At 36.0% G+C, this 17270-nt stretch overlaps 2 protein-coding genes across 3 annotated transcripts in view; both read left to right on the top strand.

The window, feature by feature from the left end:
* The first annotated feature begins 79 nt into the window (after positions 1-79).
* hmgb3b (high mobility group box 3b) lies at positions 80-5424 on the top strand. Its single transcript, XM_039675947.2, has 5 exons — positions 80-211; positions 2010-2189; positions 2284-2426; positions 3347-3521; positions 4529-5424. The coding sequence occupies exons 2-5, from the start codon at positions 2040-2042 to the stop codon at positions 4670-4672; spliced, it is 612 nt and encodes a 203-aa protein (XP_039531881.2). The 5' UTR covers positions 80-211; positions 2010-2039; the 3' UTR covers positions 4673-5424.
* Positions 5425-11400: 5976 nt separating this feature from the next.
* trpc5b (transient receptor potential cation channel, subfamily C, member 5b) overlaps positions 11401-17270 on the top strand; it is a 36964-nt gene continuing 31094 nt past the window's right edge. Inside the window, exon 1 of one of the 2 annotated variants that reach the window (XM_039675950.2) lies at positions 11401-11721. The gene's annotated coding sequence lies outside the window, so the exon portion shown is untranslated. Of the gene's footprint in view, positions 11722-13749; positions 14384-17270 lie in introns of those variants that run through there. The other variant, XM_039675949.2, reaches the window with a different exon arrangement.

Raw genomic sequence — 17270 nt, 5'->3', positions numbered from 1 at the left:
TCCAATGCCGGCGCCCGTCTTATGAATATATATGACCGTTTGACCAATCCACAGTTGTGGAGGCTGTTTTAAATGCGCGCCGGGACTAACCAATCAGGCGGCTCTCGTAGTGAGCTAGCGCGAGGCTGTGTGGTCTTCTATAGAGAGGAAGCGCGAGGCCGTTAGTGTGACTGACTGTGGAGAACAGACGACAGGACAAACATTTAAGAAGGTATCTATAAAGCTCTCAATTTTAAACTATGAATTGTTGCATGATGTTCTTTTTAAAATCTTATTTAAATTTTTTAAATCCTTTTTTGTTACATAAACGATACTTTATGTATAACTAACCATTTTGTCGTGTATAAACTGATTTCCAGTGAAATGTTAACGGTGTGTAACGTTATTTCGTTCTTCTAAAACCATTTTGCTTTCCTTTTAAGGTCTAAAAAACTACCTTTTTGTCGGTTAAACCGAAGTTGGGTGACGAACATGCTTTTAAAATGGCTGGCGAAATAAAAATTTGCCTCAAACAAAACACGGGTTGTTAAATGGCCTGAAAGTCTGTCGTGAAGTACACCGTGTATCATGGCTGTGTTTGCTGTGTAATATTTTAATATTTTCGTATATTTGCTGGTTAAAGCGAGCATTGAGACGTTAAAGCTCTGTTAACAGCAGCCAGTGCCAGTCATGGCTGGTTTGACTCTGCCTTTGTTGCAAACGGGTTTGTGCCGGGCGCGAATTTGCGAATCCTACTATGGTGAAGTGTTGGCTCATGAATATTAATTAATTCGATGACGTTGCTACGTAAAGTCTCTACAGCGTGACTTGACTTAATATAATACGAACGCCTTCACTATAGTAGGATTCGTTAATTCCCTTAACGCCCACCTAATGCGTGTGCATGGCAACCAATCAATTAGCTATGCGGGACGAACGTCACTGTGCGTAATTAATATTCATGACTCGTGTCTTAAACCTTCACAGTAGTAGGATTCGTGATTTGGCGTGCTGTGTGAAACTGGTAAAACTTTACAAAAGCTTGCCTCGCGGCTCATTGTGTTTTATGGAGGACTTTTAAAATGTCGACTTTGAAAAGTTACTCGCTAATTCATGACCTCGAAGTGTCTCTTGTTGAAAATGGGGGTGCAAGTCATTGTTCCTCGCGGCTGATAGAGGCCATTTTAATGAATAGCGTCTGATTGAGGAGACGCGGTTAGTCATTCGCCTTCTTCACACACTGCCTGCCTATAAACTAGTCACGCCTTTGAATTACATTGATATGAGGCATGCTCAATTATTTGCAGTATCTACATTTAAAAATAAAATGTGGTTTCTGTCATTAGTTTGCGTTTCACAACATAAAAATTAAATAAAACAGTGCTTGAACGGCCCAATCCGCACCTCGGGCGGTGTATAGAACAAGTGTGTGTGTGTGTGTGTGTGTGTATATATATTTATATTAATGTGTGTGTATGTGTAGCCAGAGTGTATATTAGTAACATTTTTGGTTGCATTAATATAAATCTTATTTTCTCCAAGTTCATTTAAAAAAAATGTTTTTATTAACTTGCAAGTATTTAAAGGCTGCGAGCTACGAGGGTGGTAATTGATGGTAGCCCACATTAATTCAGTTCAATCATTACTCCTGATAATGCAAAAAAAGTACAAAAACAGATAATCCAAACAATTTGCACCAAAATGATTCTTTAGCACCTGCCCATTCCCATGAAGTTATTCAATCTTCCTTCGATTTGTGAGGCACATGACTTGATGATGATAATATATATATATATATATATATATATATATATATATATATATTGCAATATTCCATTGAAAAAAATTTGTCAATATTCGTTTTCTGGTTTCTTAAACTGAATGTCTCTAGGGATGTGATGTCCCATGGATAATGTTGAATGAAGCATTTTATATGCAATAAAACTGGCACCTAATCATTTGTGGTTCGCCAGGTGACATGCATTCTGTTTTTTGTTTTTGTTTTTCTTAAATGATCTGGGTACTTTTAGGTGTGGTGATATTTGAGTGACTTCATAATAATGGCAAAGGGTGAACCAGGGAAGCCCAAGGGCAAGATGTCCGCCTATGCCTATTTTGTGAAGACGTGTCGTGAAGAGCACAACAAGAAGAACCCTGGTGTCTCAGTTAACTTCTCAGAATTTTCCAAGAAGTGCTCTGAGAGATGGAAAGTAAGTAGATTATTCCTATCTGTAGGTGTCTTATCTATGCAAAGTGAATCTATGCAAAATGAATAAAGTGATCTTGAACTGTCATTTGTTGCAGACTATGTCACCGAAAGAAAAGACTAAATTTGATGACCTGGCCAAAACGGACAAGGCCCGATATGACCAGGAAATGATGCACTACAATCCAGGAAAGAAAGGCCAGAAGCAGAAGAAGGATCCTAATGCTCCAAGGCGGCCAGCGTATGTTTTCTGTCCTTTATTCCATCCAGAATTACTTTATAAATGTGGTTCAGTTTTCACAGTGCACCCGAGACCCGTCGACCCAGGACCCATTCGGGTCTATATTTTAAATGATCAGCCGGGTCCGGGTTGGGTCCGAATCTATTACTTCGGGTCCCGGGTCTGTTTAATATTGTGTGAAATGCCCGTGCGATCGGAGTGCAATCTCAAGCGCGTGTCATGTTTCTATGGCAACCAGAGCAGAGCTTCCGCCAAATCGCGCTTTACATTTTCTCCAATGTTTATAATAATATAAATGAACCGTCATGTTTAATTTGAAAGTTTTGGTGGTCTGATTCAGACTTGATGAAGAGCAGAGAGCACATATATGATCAAGCAATCTTTATTATAGTTCAAAAGGGCAAACAGTTAAAGTTATTATGCGAGTTAACTCGAGTCAGAATGTACATGTGCAAGGTTGCATTTGTCATCCATCACCGTGACATCAAGCGGACTTTCAAAGCTGAAATGTGTAGCTGAAATTAAGCTTGGAATAACGAGAGAAATAACATGGATAGAACTTTCTTGTCGGTGGATTGTAATGCATCGCAGCCAGTCAGGTAACGTTATAAGGAAGTGAGATGACGGCTACTAAAATTAGGTAAGGCAAAGTTTTATTTTTCGCAATAATATGTGACAATCGGGTCCAGTCGGGTTTGTGTCTTCCAGCCGGGTTCGGGTCCAGTTTTCAAATAATAGACTGGTCCGGGCAGTACATTTATGGCATTTCTCGGGTCTGTCCGGGTCCAACTTTCGAAATGAACGACGGGTCCGTGTCGGTTCGGTGTTGCACATTACGGGTCTCTTCCGGTACGGGCATGAATTTTTGGACCTGTGAAGACCTCTAGTTCAGTTGCATAAATGTTTGTTTGCTTTTTTAGGTCTGGATTTTTCCTGTTCTGTTCAGAGCAGAGGCCTGCTATCAAGGCTCAGAGCCCCAACCTGGGCATTGGAGATGTAGCCAAGAAACTTGGAGAGATGTGGAACAATCTGTCTGACTCTGAGAAGCAGCCTTTCCTATCCAAGGCCAACAAACTGAAGGACAAGTATCAGAAGGTGGAGAATGACCTCAAATGTTGTCCTCTATACAGTTTGAATAGTGGTTGAAGAATGAATGAGTAAAGATTTTTATAGTTGACAAGTTAAGCCATTAGTCGACTACTTGCACGTTTATTTAATTACTTAAATACATAATGTAATATAGCCAATTACACGCTTAAGCACTTGCTTAACATTAGAGCGAGTGGCCAAGTAAAGTACTGCCATGTTTCAAACGATATTGATGGGTAAAAGTATGTGAAGTACTGTAATTACCACAAGAACCCACTGCTAATGATCTGTCCCTCACAGACTGACTTCGCCACTTCTTGTGACTATTATGGGCAGCCTAGATTGACTATGTAAACTGTAATGTGAAATATTTTTTATATATACATTTTAAAATTTACATTTATTCCTGTCATGCAAAGCCGAATTTTCAGCAGCCATCCATTATTCCAGTTTTCAGTGTCGTATGGGAAATCATTCTAATGCTACTTCTGTTGACATATCAACATTAAACCGTTGTGCTGGTTAATATTTCTGTTTGACCGGTTTTAGAGGTGTAAGGTTTTTTTGTTTTTTTTCAGGATTTGTTGTTAAATTGACCCCAAACCTTTGAACGATAGTGTACGCTTATATTTTTATTCTGCAAAAATGCATTAAATTGATAAAGGTAGTAAATATTTGTTAAAAATAAATGCTTTAAACGTTTTTTTTTTTATTATTGTAAGAAAGTCCCAGCTTTTTTAATTTGTGTGTGTGTATATATATATATATATATATATATATATTAATAAAATTGTAATGTTTTTACTGATCAAATGCAGCTGTGGTGTGCATATGTGCACCACATATATATGTGTGTGTGTGTATATATATATATATATATATATATGTTGTTTTTACTGATCAAATGCAGCTGTGGTGAGCGTTAGAGACTTCAAAAGCCTAAATTTTACCAACCCCAAACTCTTAAACGGTTGTAATTCTCAATTTCTCATGTTGTAATTTTGCTTTCTCAGGATATGGCGGACTACAAAAGAAAGGGAGATAAAAGCGGAGGGGCGTCATCTGCCAAATCCAAACCCAAGGTTGAAGATGATGACGACGAAGATGAAGACGACGAGGAGGAAGAAGAGGATGATGATGATGACGACGATGATTAAAGAACTTGTTTTCCCCCTAATTGAGCAGTAAGTTATTTGATCGCTGCCAATTAGTTTAAGTCTAAGAGGTCTTGATGTCAAGGCTGCTATACACTGATCACCAGTAGACAAGCCCAATGCATGCAAGCTCTGACTTCAGACAACCAAATTCTCAATGCCGGGTTTGCTGGTGGTCCTGTTACAGCTTGCTATTAAACTGCATTGGCAAAAGCAAAATATTTCCACACCGTTCGACAATAAACAAAGTGGTAGCAGTACATACTCTTTTTAAAACTATTTAAAGTGGTGTGTTTCTGTATGGCTGTTGACTTAAAAGTTTTTTGTTTTGTTTTTTTATTCTCCCAGCTTTCAAAATGCACAATTTGTGGATAGATTTAAGGTTTCATTTTTTCCGTTCGGCCACATCAGCTTCCTGCATTGTTGAAAGGATGTTTGTGGTGTGCGTTTATATTATTTGTGTAATTTTGAATGATTACATTGATAATTTTATGTGTGGAGAGTCTGGGGACATTTTCAGCTTTAACCGGAGGCAAATGATCAAATGCTGGGGAAAGCTCTTATTTGCACCTTCAATTGTTACCTTTTTTTTTTCTTTTCTTTTTTTATGTATAGGTGACACTGTGATTTGAAATAAACATGGCATTTTTAGATCTCAAATGATTCATTTCACTTTCTTGTCTGCAAAATGTTCAATGTAGTATGTAAATACTTGGGGTATTTTGTCAATGTTATCAATAAAGTGATAAATGGTAGTTTCTTTTAAGAGTGCTCATTTAATTTGGATTTGTGTTTTTTTGTTTTGTTTTTTCTCTCTCTATTCAATAACATCTGAATGCAATGACTGCAGTGAACCACTAGATGTCAATAGGCGCCAAATGTAAAAGCTGTGCATAGAACCACATAGACAAAGCGATCAATAAATCCTAACTGCTATAGTAAGTCTGTGAAAATGGTTTAACACAGTAAATGGAAAGTATACAGATGACTTAACACAGAGATTCGTTTTTTAAGCCAATGGATTTTTAATGGTCCTGTGAGGATTAGCAATGCTAAAATGACAAATGTGTGTCTAAATTACACATTATTACTATAACATGCATTGTTTCTGCTTCATAATGAGCGTCTAGTTCCTGTTTGATTCTGATCACTTGTTTACTTTTTCAAGAGTAATTGGGAAAGTCTTGTATAGAAATAGTTTGACCAAATTATGAGACAGGACATTCCCAGAATGCAGTTCAAAATCATTCAAAATGGCAGACCGCATGAGAAATGTTACTTTCTATTTATTCTGTACTATCAAGTATTAGAGTCAATCTAATGTGCTTAGAATTACACATGATCAATGCAGATGTGTGAAAATTGGGGAAAAGAGTTTCTCAACATGTTGAATTAAAAATTGCAATGCATATAAAAAAATATTTTACATGTAAGTTAAATATGAGTGTAAAGGGGTGGGCACATTTACAATTGCTCTACGGTTTTGATTGATTCACTTCTGTTGCAAAGATCGTTAGTTATTAACTTGGGGGGCCGCTTACACGAAACCATTCGAAGACAGAAAACATTCAATGCATTTCGGCTGCTCATTTGCAAGACAACGGTGTTTGATGGCTCAAGAACGCAAATTTTGTAACAGGATTATAAGCTTTAAATAAATTCTAAAAAAATTCTATCCACAAAGAGCCTTAAAGGGGTGGTATAATGCCCCTTTTCACTAGTAAAATAAGTCTCTGATGTCTCCGGAGTGTGTATGTGAAGTTTTAGTCCAAAATACCCAAGATCGGTTTTTATTGCATGTTAAAATTGTCCCTTTTTGAAGGTGAGCAAAAAACCCATCCATTTGTGTGTGTCCCTTTAAATGCAAATGAGCTTCTGCTCCCGACACAGAGGGCGGAGCTTCAAGAGCTCGTGCAGACACACACTATATATAAATCGCAAATTTTTTCACAAATTTTTGGAAATTACCATCACAAAATCAGTCATTTTGATCGCAAAAATCACAAAAAATAAAAAAATAAAAACTTACTGTATTGCCAATAAATGTAAAAAAGATGGATGCGACAGCTTGAGCAGACTCTAACAAATGTGCTCTAGCCTACTACAACAACTCTCCCTCTTGTCATGGACCATTTGTTGCATGTTCCCGGGGGCGGGGTTTATGTAAATTTTAGCTTGTGTTCCTATCAGTTGTTTGTTGTAGTCCTTAAAAGCTATTTCTGTTAAAGGAAATATCTCCCTTTGCTTTAAGCGTTGTAACTGTGCAGATGTTGTTTGAGCATAAACACTAACTAAAGTTAGAAAAGTGAAATCATAACCACCCCTTTAAACGTCGCCTGTGTAGTTGTGGCCTGTAGTCGTTTATTGAATTGCCATCCTGCTTGATAGAATACCTTTCCCTTAATAACAAACAGAGTTGTTGTGGTATGTGGAGAACAGCAGCAAAGTGTCAAAAGGCTGTGAAAAGCCCTGCGGATATTCCCATGAGAACTGAACCAGGCCATTTATATTTAATGTGATGTCACCAAGTGTTGCTTTTATACTGCAAAAAGACATTAGCAAAATAAAAGGGCCAATGGAATTATAACTACCAGCCTACTGGTACACACACAGAGATAGAGAGAGATAGGCTATGAGCCCTAAAATGTATTTGAACCTTTGAGGCATATTTAAAAATACATGATTGTCATTGCATTAGATGATAAAGCAATCCATCCAAGTGATTTAACTCATGGAAATATAGAGCACTTTCAAAGCATTCTGTTGGCTACCAAATACAATTTTATTAACAAATGTCTATACTGTTGTTCACAACCTGCACGCTCAATAAAGCTCTTATTGTTTTGTCTTATAAAATATCCTGTTACTATTTCAATTTGAAAATCCACTGTCCACAATTCACTATGTGAGTGAACTGCTGGATCAAACCGAATCACAAACAATTTCAAACCTGTTTGAACGATTAAATCAAAAGACTAGAAAAAAAAAACATTTGTGAACTGGTATCACTATATTTCTTGTGCTAAAAAGCTGATCGAAACACACGTGACATGATTACTGAAATATTATCAGATAAAATGATTCCCAGGTCGATACGTTAATCTCTAATGTCAGACGAGGATTGATTAGTTATATTTCACTGCTCCAGAAAAAGAAAAAGAAAAAACGACGCCTCTTTGTGAATACATAACATATTTTGGATCTAATAATTCAACATGCTCATCTCCCCTTTTTTTAACGCAGATTGATGACTACAGTGTAGACTATCAATATGTTGATGTTCAATATTGAATTCAGTTTCTCACTGTCAGGATATGCATCTAGTTATGCTTTCACATTGTCTTGTCTTCTGCAATGAATGGTTTTAATATCACAAAGGCCTAATTTATGCTCCATATATTTTAGCCATAAAGCCTATCATAATGATCAACTTTGCTGAAAAACTGGTTACTTAATCTTCCACATGTCATCTGATTGATAGTTTCAACGTTTTATTTTAATCAAGTGTAATGTTTTTTTGTATAATTTTTAAAAAAAATGTCCACCATCAGGTTGTGGTACATGCCTTTTTTGCTGTGAAATATTTACATATTTTTAAAGTAAACTTAGGGATAGTTTTTATATTGTTAGTAATATGGATTAAAGCAGCATATGTTTACTTGATTAGTCATACATTATTGATTTTTAGAAGAAAAAATGTCTTAAAAAAGGATCCATTAGGCTTTTGAGGAATATATCCTCAAATATCACATTATCACAGGCCCCATTTATATCAGATCATGAAGCTACATGCTAACACTAATGATGTTTATTGGGTTTATTGTTGAAATCTGCATACAGAAGCGGTTTGCATGTTGTTGCCATGGATTTGGGCTATCCTAAAAATCCTCAACTGAACCGAACCGTCTCCAAAGTTACGCCGGAAGTGATCTCTCGCGCGTCCGCGTCTACGTCACGCAATGTTTACACGGAGATTTCGGAAGTTTTACCTTTCACTAAACGCATTTAGATATACGGGAAATCGCAATGGAAGACGATTTCGATATATCTAAATATGTTTAGTGAAAGGTAAAACCTCCGAAATCTCCGTGTAAACAACAATGCGTGACATAGACGCGCGAAAGATCACTTCCGGCGTAACGTCTGGAGACGGTTCACTGGTTCGGTTTAGTTGGACATCTGATTCAGATCAGTTCGACGGCTGTTAACAAGAGGTAAACACTATATAAATAGTACTGTTCGTTTTCTCACACAAACCGCTCGTTTGGTGTCTTAGACCATCAATGTGTACTTACATTTACGAGTCATTAAATCATGTTTAATTTGGACTTCTCTGTGCCTGCTTTTTGAGGAGATCCCAATAGACCTGCATTACATGACTGACAGACGACAACGGTTTGACCAAAAAAAGTCAAAAATTGAAAATGCTGTGAAAACAAAGACACCTACATCTTGGATACACTTGAGGTAAGCTAAAACATATCAAAAATCCATTTCAAAGTGAACTATCCCTTAAATAGCATGACACTCCAGGCTGCATTTTTTTAGGTCATAGACAGATTTGAAGAGAAATAATTGATTTGACTTGTTACAAAATTTGAAATGTAATGCATAACTCACACTGTTCCTCTTGTGCAGCTGATATGTGCATTGTTTAAAGTGTATTGTGCTCTGACTGGGTGTTTAATGGCTTTATTGACCGGAAGCCCCCGTGCCCTTGTCATCGCCTCGTCTGATTGCCTCTGGACTCCTCTATTCATTCCCAAGAGGCTTTGCAGCTGCCCTGCACATATATAGGCAGAATTAATCACCAGGGTGTAATCAGAAACTCTGAAAAAAAGGTGTTGCCTTTTATTGGTTCCCCAAATAACCTCTCAGTGAAAAGTTGTTTTTCTTAAATATTTTACTAATCTGAAGGCTCTTCTGTCCACTATAAAGAACCTTTAGCTTCCATAGACTTTAATCACAGAGCCATATTCCAATAAAGAACCTTTGTATGTAGGCCGATACTGGGAAATAATGTGCAGACATTATTATAGGAAATGAATCAATTAATACAGATCTCATTTTTCATATTTTAAGACTACTATGATTTGATCATCTTATGATTTGCATTGGCATGCGTCCGTTAAGCTGCAGTCCTTCTGCTGGAGCGTCATGTGCTTCAGTATTTGCTTGCCTGCAGTGCGGGTTAATGATGCTCTGGAGATCAATTGAAACTGAGGCGATGCGTTCCTGCACCCACCCCAAACAGAAAAACACTGGCTCATTGGAAAAAACGTAGGCTACCAGTGGCAACATTTGTGCAAAGCGCAAAATACGTACCAACACGTGTATGTCACTGCAGTTTCCAACAGAAACTAATTTAATGCCCTTTTCACAAGATGTCCCCAGAGTGTGTATGTGAAGTTTTAGCTCAAAATACCCGACAGAAATGTTTATATAGCATGTTAAAGTTGTCACTTTTTGAGGGTTAGCGAAACGCACCGTTTTGTGTCTGGCCCTTTAAATGCAAATGAGCTGCAGTGAGCGACACCGTGGGCGGAGCTTCAAGGGTCTGTGTGTTAGCAGCTATGATTACCTCATGCAGACACTTGCTAATGTCAGAAACTGTTTTGTTTTTTTGTTTGTTTTTTTATGTTTTAAAACCCTTATTCATCGTCTGGTGTCGTCGTCTGGTGTCGAAACTGTCATTTGGACCTTGAACCGTTTGGTCCCCATTGAAGTCCATTATATGGAGAAAATCCTGGAATGTTTTCATCAAAAACCTTAATTTCTTTTCGACTGAAGAAAGAAAGACATGGACATCTTGGATGACATGGTGGTGAGTTAATTATCAGCAATTTTTTTTTTTTTAAAGTTAACCTTTAATGCTCCATCATGTTTTTAAAATAACGTACGCCACTAATCCCTAAACCTAATAATGCTTTTTTGATAATGCTCTTTATCACACACAGTCCAGTTTGTGGGTCATGACGTGATTCAAAATTTGTATCCTATATCTATGAATTTATTTCAAAATATATTACTATGCAATTCACATACATACAATGTCTTATTTTGGAGCATGTGTTTATTAAAGTGTATTTGGTGTCATTAAGTTTAGGTGGTACAATTGTATTGATATCATAATGAAGAGAATACAATTATAGAAAATGATTTAGAAAAAAACAATATTGAGAAAGCCTTATTGAGTAGTTTGGTAGAATCTTTTGTTATTTATTAAAAAAATAAAAACAATATATATATATTTTTTAAATGCTTCACTTTTTATGGTTTCTACCACACCTTTGTTGGCACAATGTGATGCAATCAAGATGTGGAAACCTGTGTGGTATGGTAAGGTTTTAAAATATGTAAAAAATAAAATAATAATTTTAAAACATTCTAATATATATTTTTTTAAATAATTATGCAAAAGATACACTCATATGTATTATAGCAGGTGTGATGAAAATTAATTTACTGGTTATTGATGTGATCGTTAAAATAGCATAAAAGTCCATACTGAATTCATGTTGTAATCCCTCTGGACATATGATGCCATACAGAGAAAAACATTTCTTGCCCCATTAATTATCATGACTATAAATTGCGTGTGCGATCGTTTCAGGCATTTAAAGGCTAATTAAGAGACCATCCAGTGGGAGAAATGACTCTCATAGATCTAGACTTGAGATCATTAATTCATTGAAAAATAACAAAGATCAACAACTAGATCTACTGGTTGATTAGATAATTGCATTAATGAGAAATTGAACAGGTGTTCCTAATTCTTTAGGTGAGTTTATAAACAGTTCTGGCACAGCACAGACAAGTGTTGCAGCATTCTGTCAAATGTTCCCTGTCTGTCTCTCTTGGCTGCTGAGCTTTCTGTGTCAGTGGCGGCTTGATTTTCCACAATGCGACAAGCCCTCCACTGCAAAAGCGAAAGATTTCCCCAAGCGTCTGTAACAGACTAAGCCGATTGTCTCCAGGTGTGGCCTGTGTCAAATCACTCTGAATTCTCAGCTGGATGCAGCCACTCCTGTCTTTATTCCTCCCTCTCCCAGGTAATCTCTCGCTATTTAAACTTCAATTGATAGTTTTGCTCCATCACAATGTGCCTGCATGGCAGCGAGAGAGTAATGTTAAAGTTTTAGCTTAGGTGAGCTTATGTTGTGTTGGCTTCAAGATCTTCGAGTTTTTCCTGCCAGAGTCGGCTTTGGGTTGTTTGCTGAGGGCTTGTGAGGCGCTATTCTATTCTTAAAGCGAGATTTGTATTGTGTAAAGTGCCATACAAATCTATTTTAACTGAATTACTTTGCTGTTGTCATCACTTGGCACATGTCTTGTTTTCAACTGTGAATTATGTGAGTCAACATAGGCATGCTTCCTACATGATAGTGGTGTATATGCTGCCTTCTAAACTAAAAATGGCAAACTTTTTATGCGTTTTGGCCATCCATTTACATGACGATGGTGTTTTGAGGGTTTCGAACTGCAAGTTTTTGAAAACTATATCGTTATGGTCTACATTACAAAAACACACAACGGTCATATTGTGACCGTTGTGGTGTGCGTAGAAAGAATAAGTCTGCTCTTCTCCTGAAACATATGTTTTGTACATATGTGTACATTTTAGGTACTAATAAGTACATTTTAGGTGCTAATATGTACATTTTAAGTGTTAATATGTGCATTTTAGGTGCTATTAAGTACATTTTAGGTGCTAATATATTAATTTTAGGTGTTAATATGTACATTTTAGGTGCTAATATGTACATTTTAGGTGCTAATATATTCATTTTAGGTGTTAATATGTACATTTTAAGTGTTAATATATACATTTTAGGTGCTAATATGTACATTTTAAGTGTTAATATGTACATTTTAATTTTAAGTGTTAATATGTACATTTTAGGTGCTAATATGTACATTGTATGTGCTAATATGTACATTTTAAGTGTTACTATATACATTTTAGGTGCTAATATATAAATTTTAGGTGTTAATATGTACATTTTAGTTGCTAATATGTACATTTTACGTGTTCATATGTACATTTTAGGTGCTAATATGTACATTTTAGGTGCTAATATTTACATTTTAAGTGCTAATGTACATTTTAGGTGCTAATATGTACATTTTAGGTGCTAATATGTACATTTTAGGTGCTAATATATTCATTTTAGGTGTTAATATGTACATTTTAAGTGTTAATATATACATTTTAGGTGCTAATATGTACATTTTAAGTGTTAATATGTACATTTTAATTTTAAGTGTTAATATGTACATTTTAGGTGCTAATATGTACATTGTATGTGCTAATATGTACATTTTAAGTGTTAAAATGTACATATTAACACCTAAAATTTATATATTAGCACCTAAAATGTATATATTAACACTTAAAATGTAAATATTAGCAACTAAAATGTACATATTAACACTTAAAATGTACATATTAACACCTAAAATTTATATATTAGCACCTAAAATGTATATATTAAGTGTTAATATGTACATTTTAGTTGCAAATATGTACATTTTAAGTGTTAATATGTACATTTTAATTTTAAGTGTTAATATGTACATTTTAGGTGCTAATATTTACATTTTAAGTGCTAATATGTACATTTTAGGTGCTAATATGTACATTTTAGGTGCTAATATTTACATTTTAAGTGTTAATATGCACATTTTAAGTGCTAATATGGACATTTTAGGTGTTAATATGCACATTTTAAGTGCTAATATGGACATTTTAGGTGCTAATATGTACCATTATGGTACCAATATACACCCTTTAGGTACAAAAGTGTACCTTTTAAAAAGGTTCAGCCCTGGTGACAGATTTTGTACCTTTTTTTCTGAGAGTGCAATGTGTCCCTGAGCAAGACACTTAACCCCTAGTTGCTCCAGAGGCGTGCGACTGCGACCTCTGACATATACAGCAATTGTAAGTCGCTTTGGATAAAAGCGTCAGCTAAATGAATAAATGTAAATGAGTGAATCTAGCGCACACATCTGCCTGGTTCTCCAGTGGGCTGAGCTGTCGCCAATCAAGCACCTGTGCCACTCATGTCATTCCCAGCGAGCAAAACGAAGTGCCCAGGCACATTAATGTGAACAGCTGGAAACAGGAACACTCGTAGCTCTTCAAGACGACAACAACCAAAAAACAACCTGGGTGCCGAAGAGGAGGGGAGCGAGAATGGGGAAGGGGAATTGGAGGGATGCTGCAAGAGTGAGGGAGAGAGAGAACAGCTAGTCAGAGCGGCACCGAGGCAGACTGAGGTAGAGCAGGGCTAGAGACGACACTCCATCCCGCAACCATGACAACGGAGGCAAGCGCATGCCAAGCCCCCCGTACCCTCGCACCACCGATAAGGGGGCTGTGAACCTCGATGGACAGAGGGAACGACTGAGGCACTGAAAACCTGGGATGATCCTTTTTTTTTTTCTGCATCGACTAGTTCTTTCACCTGGTGAGATGTGTTGAATTGCTGCTCATCAGGGTGGGCTGAATCCGGATCAAAGCGAACAGCTGGAAACCACACGCCGGAGCCTTTTCCACTGTGACCCATCAATGGAGTCCCTGAGGTGGGCTTAATACCGCTCAATGGTTCTCCTACGGAGCAAACGACCAGGCGCAATGCCAGCGGGCTTGAAGACAGATTACTCTTGAAATTCGCCTGTGAGATTGAAGAGGCAAAACATGTAAGCCCGGTGAGTGCGCAATTCCTAATTTTGCATGTGGAAAAAATGTAATCATTTGGAAAAGTATTAGAATTTTAACATGTTGCTGAAGGTGGAGTACGATCAAAAAACATAAGTATACACATCAAATGTGTTCGCTGCTGTCTTCGACTTTGAGTAGGGTTGACACAGAAGGAAGATGCGAGAATGTTATCAAAGGATGAGAATGAACAGTTTGGCTCTTTCAGAAAACTGATTTGTAGAAAGGGTGTCTATACTATTGTAGCATTCAGAAAATGGTTGAGCAACATCTTGTGTTGTCGAAGCACACAAACACATTTAAGTGTGGCAGCCGTCTGCGACTGTCAACAGGTTATTAATGCTTTAATGAGTCTCCCACAGCGATGTTTGATGGCTTGTCCTCACCAAACAGTACCATGCTTCTGATATAATTAACAGGACACTGAACTTGTATATATATTTATATAGTTTGCATGTCCTTGTTCATAACCATGTATACGCTCAAATTTAAAATGTGTTGACTCAACAACAAAAAAATTAACGCAACAGTTTGCATACATTTTTTTTTTTAAGTTGTGACAACATTGAGTGAATTTACATTCAACCAACACCAACAAGCTGCATTGAGTTAGAGGGACCTAATAATTTGTAGCAAAAACGCAAATCTTTAAAGGGATAGTTCACTTTGAAATTAATTTTTGGTATGTTTTATCTTACCTCAAGGGCATCCAAGATGTAGGTGTCTTTGTTTCCGCAGTCATTTCAATTTTTATGTTTTTAGGTCAAACCATTCTTGTCTGTCAGTCATATAATGCTGGTCTATGGTCACCACCTCAAGAGGTAAAAACGATATAAATACTGTTGGTTTTCTCACACAAACCGCTCGTTTCGTGTCTTAGGCCATTACATGTACGAGTCATTAAATCATGTTTAATTTGGACTCCTTTGTGCATGCTCTTTGAGGTGGTGACCATAGACCTCCATTATATGACTGACAGACAAGAACGCTTTGACCTAAAAATATCAAAATTGAAACTACTGCGTAAACAAAGAACCCTACATCTTGGATGCCCTTGAGGTAAGATAAAACATACCAACAATTAATTTCAAAGCGAACTATCCCTTTAAGTTGATTACTTATACAGCCAAGAAAATGTAATAATTATGCAATAGCTAATTTAATAAAAAAAAAATTAAAATGATAGACTAAAATAAAATAACTAAATTAATTAGTTAAACTAAAATTTTAAAAAAATGTAATTGGTTCCTTTTGTTATTCAGAATCAGAAGTATGATTTATTATTGGAAGCAAATTTTTTTTTAATAAAATGATTTTAAAAAATCAGAAAACAACAACAAATATTTTAGGCACAAAGCAAAATATCCTGACAATGGCCCATTAAGGTAAACTACGGAAGCGTATTTCATTTACTTGAGGAAACAAAATCTACTCTGTTTTTCTGAATTAATGAGTTAATTATCTCAGAAATCTGAGATCATTTTTCATGGAAAAAAAGTTTTTGCCCCGTTTTTCCGAATTTCCGAGTCATTAATTCAGACAAATGCAGAGCAAAAAAAATGTTTCCATGAAAAATGATCTCAGATAATTAACTCATTAATTCAGGAAAACAGAGTAGATTTTGTTTCTTCAAGTGAATATGCTTCCGTAGAAAACAAGATTGCTTGGCAGCATTAAAAAAAGTGGTAGTGGATGTTTTGCAGGTTTAATTTAAAGTGAAAATATTATAAGGCATGAAAATAGTTCAGCATAATGTAGGTTACTGGCATGCTGGTCACAGGTGTCCTCTGATGTACTTGACTTCATTTTCATGTTTCACGCTTCGATCAACTTATGTGTAAATAACATTTAACGGTGCTTTCGCAATACTTTTTTATATAACATTATGTGGGTCAGCATCTTTAGAGTTCATTCGAGACCTGCTTTTTACCAAGAGTTAATTGTATTGTTTTTGTTCTGTTCTCCATGAATCTCATAAATGTGAAACTGTAAAACACAGCAACAGGGTGCAGGCATAAACGCTCAATTATCACTCAAATTGTGCTTGACAATTTGATCATTACAGTTAATAATGCATGCCAACCGGAAATGATCCCTATGAATTCAAAGGACAGCTCTGAACAAATATCTCTAATTTTCGCTGAAATGTTAGTGTATGTTAAACCGTGAGATGCATTACTTTGAAGATACATTTTTGAATATTTTTTTCAAATAACACTGGTGATCATTTCAGAAAAAAAAATATTTTTAGATATACAGTATATGTGAGCAGGATCACTATAATCATAGAAAGAAATTATTTTACAAAATCATAAAATAGGTCATAATAATTCATTTATCTCACTGGAAATGGAAGGTTGAGTTGAGTGCATTTCAGTGTTGGGTGTAACTAATTACTAAGTACTTTTCCCTTGAAAATGTAAAGTGAGGGATTACTCTTAATTTATTAGTAATTTAATTACAGTTACTTCTGATGTAATTGAGGTAAATACTGTGTATAGATCAATCCGATCTCACAGCGATTCGTATGCATTTTATGAGGTGTCTAAATATTACGACCGCACTCGTACAAATTTGTGTAAAATATGTATGAAAAAAGTGTGAGATGTCATGAGATTAGACATAAAACAATAGTGGGTTTAACATCAAAATATATTGTCTGATGCTAAAAAAGTATGTTTTTATAATGTCATTTTATAGTATTTATTTGAAAGAATTAAAACAGATTCATGTCTATCCTGGATGAGATTGATATGAGATTTCGAAAGTAATTAGTAATTAAATACTTTTTAGAGAGAGTAATCAGTACAGTAATCTAATTACACTGTTGAGGTAACTAGTAATTAATTACTTTTTTAGAGTAACTTACCCATCACT

The sequence above is a fragment of the Pimephales promelas genome, chromosome 19 (assembly GCF_988280905.1).
Source record: "Pimephales promelas chromosome 19, fPimPro1.hap1.1, whole genome shotgun sequence".
Classification (NCBI taxonomy): Eukaryota; Metazoa; Chordata; class Actinopteri; order Cypriniformes; family Leuciscidae; genus Pimephales; species Pimephales promelas.
Note: the sequence above shows the minus strand (reverse complement) of the source record. Positions and strands in the feature narration are given on the sequence as shown.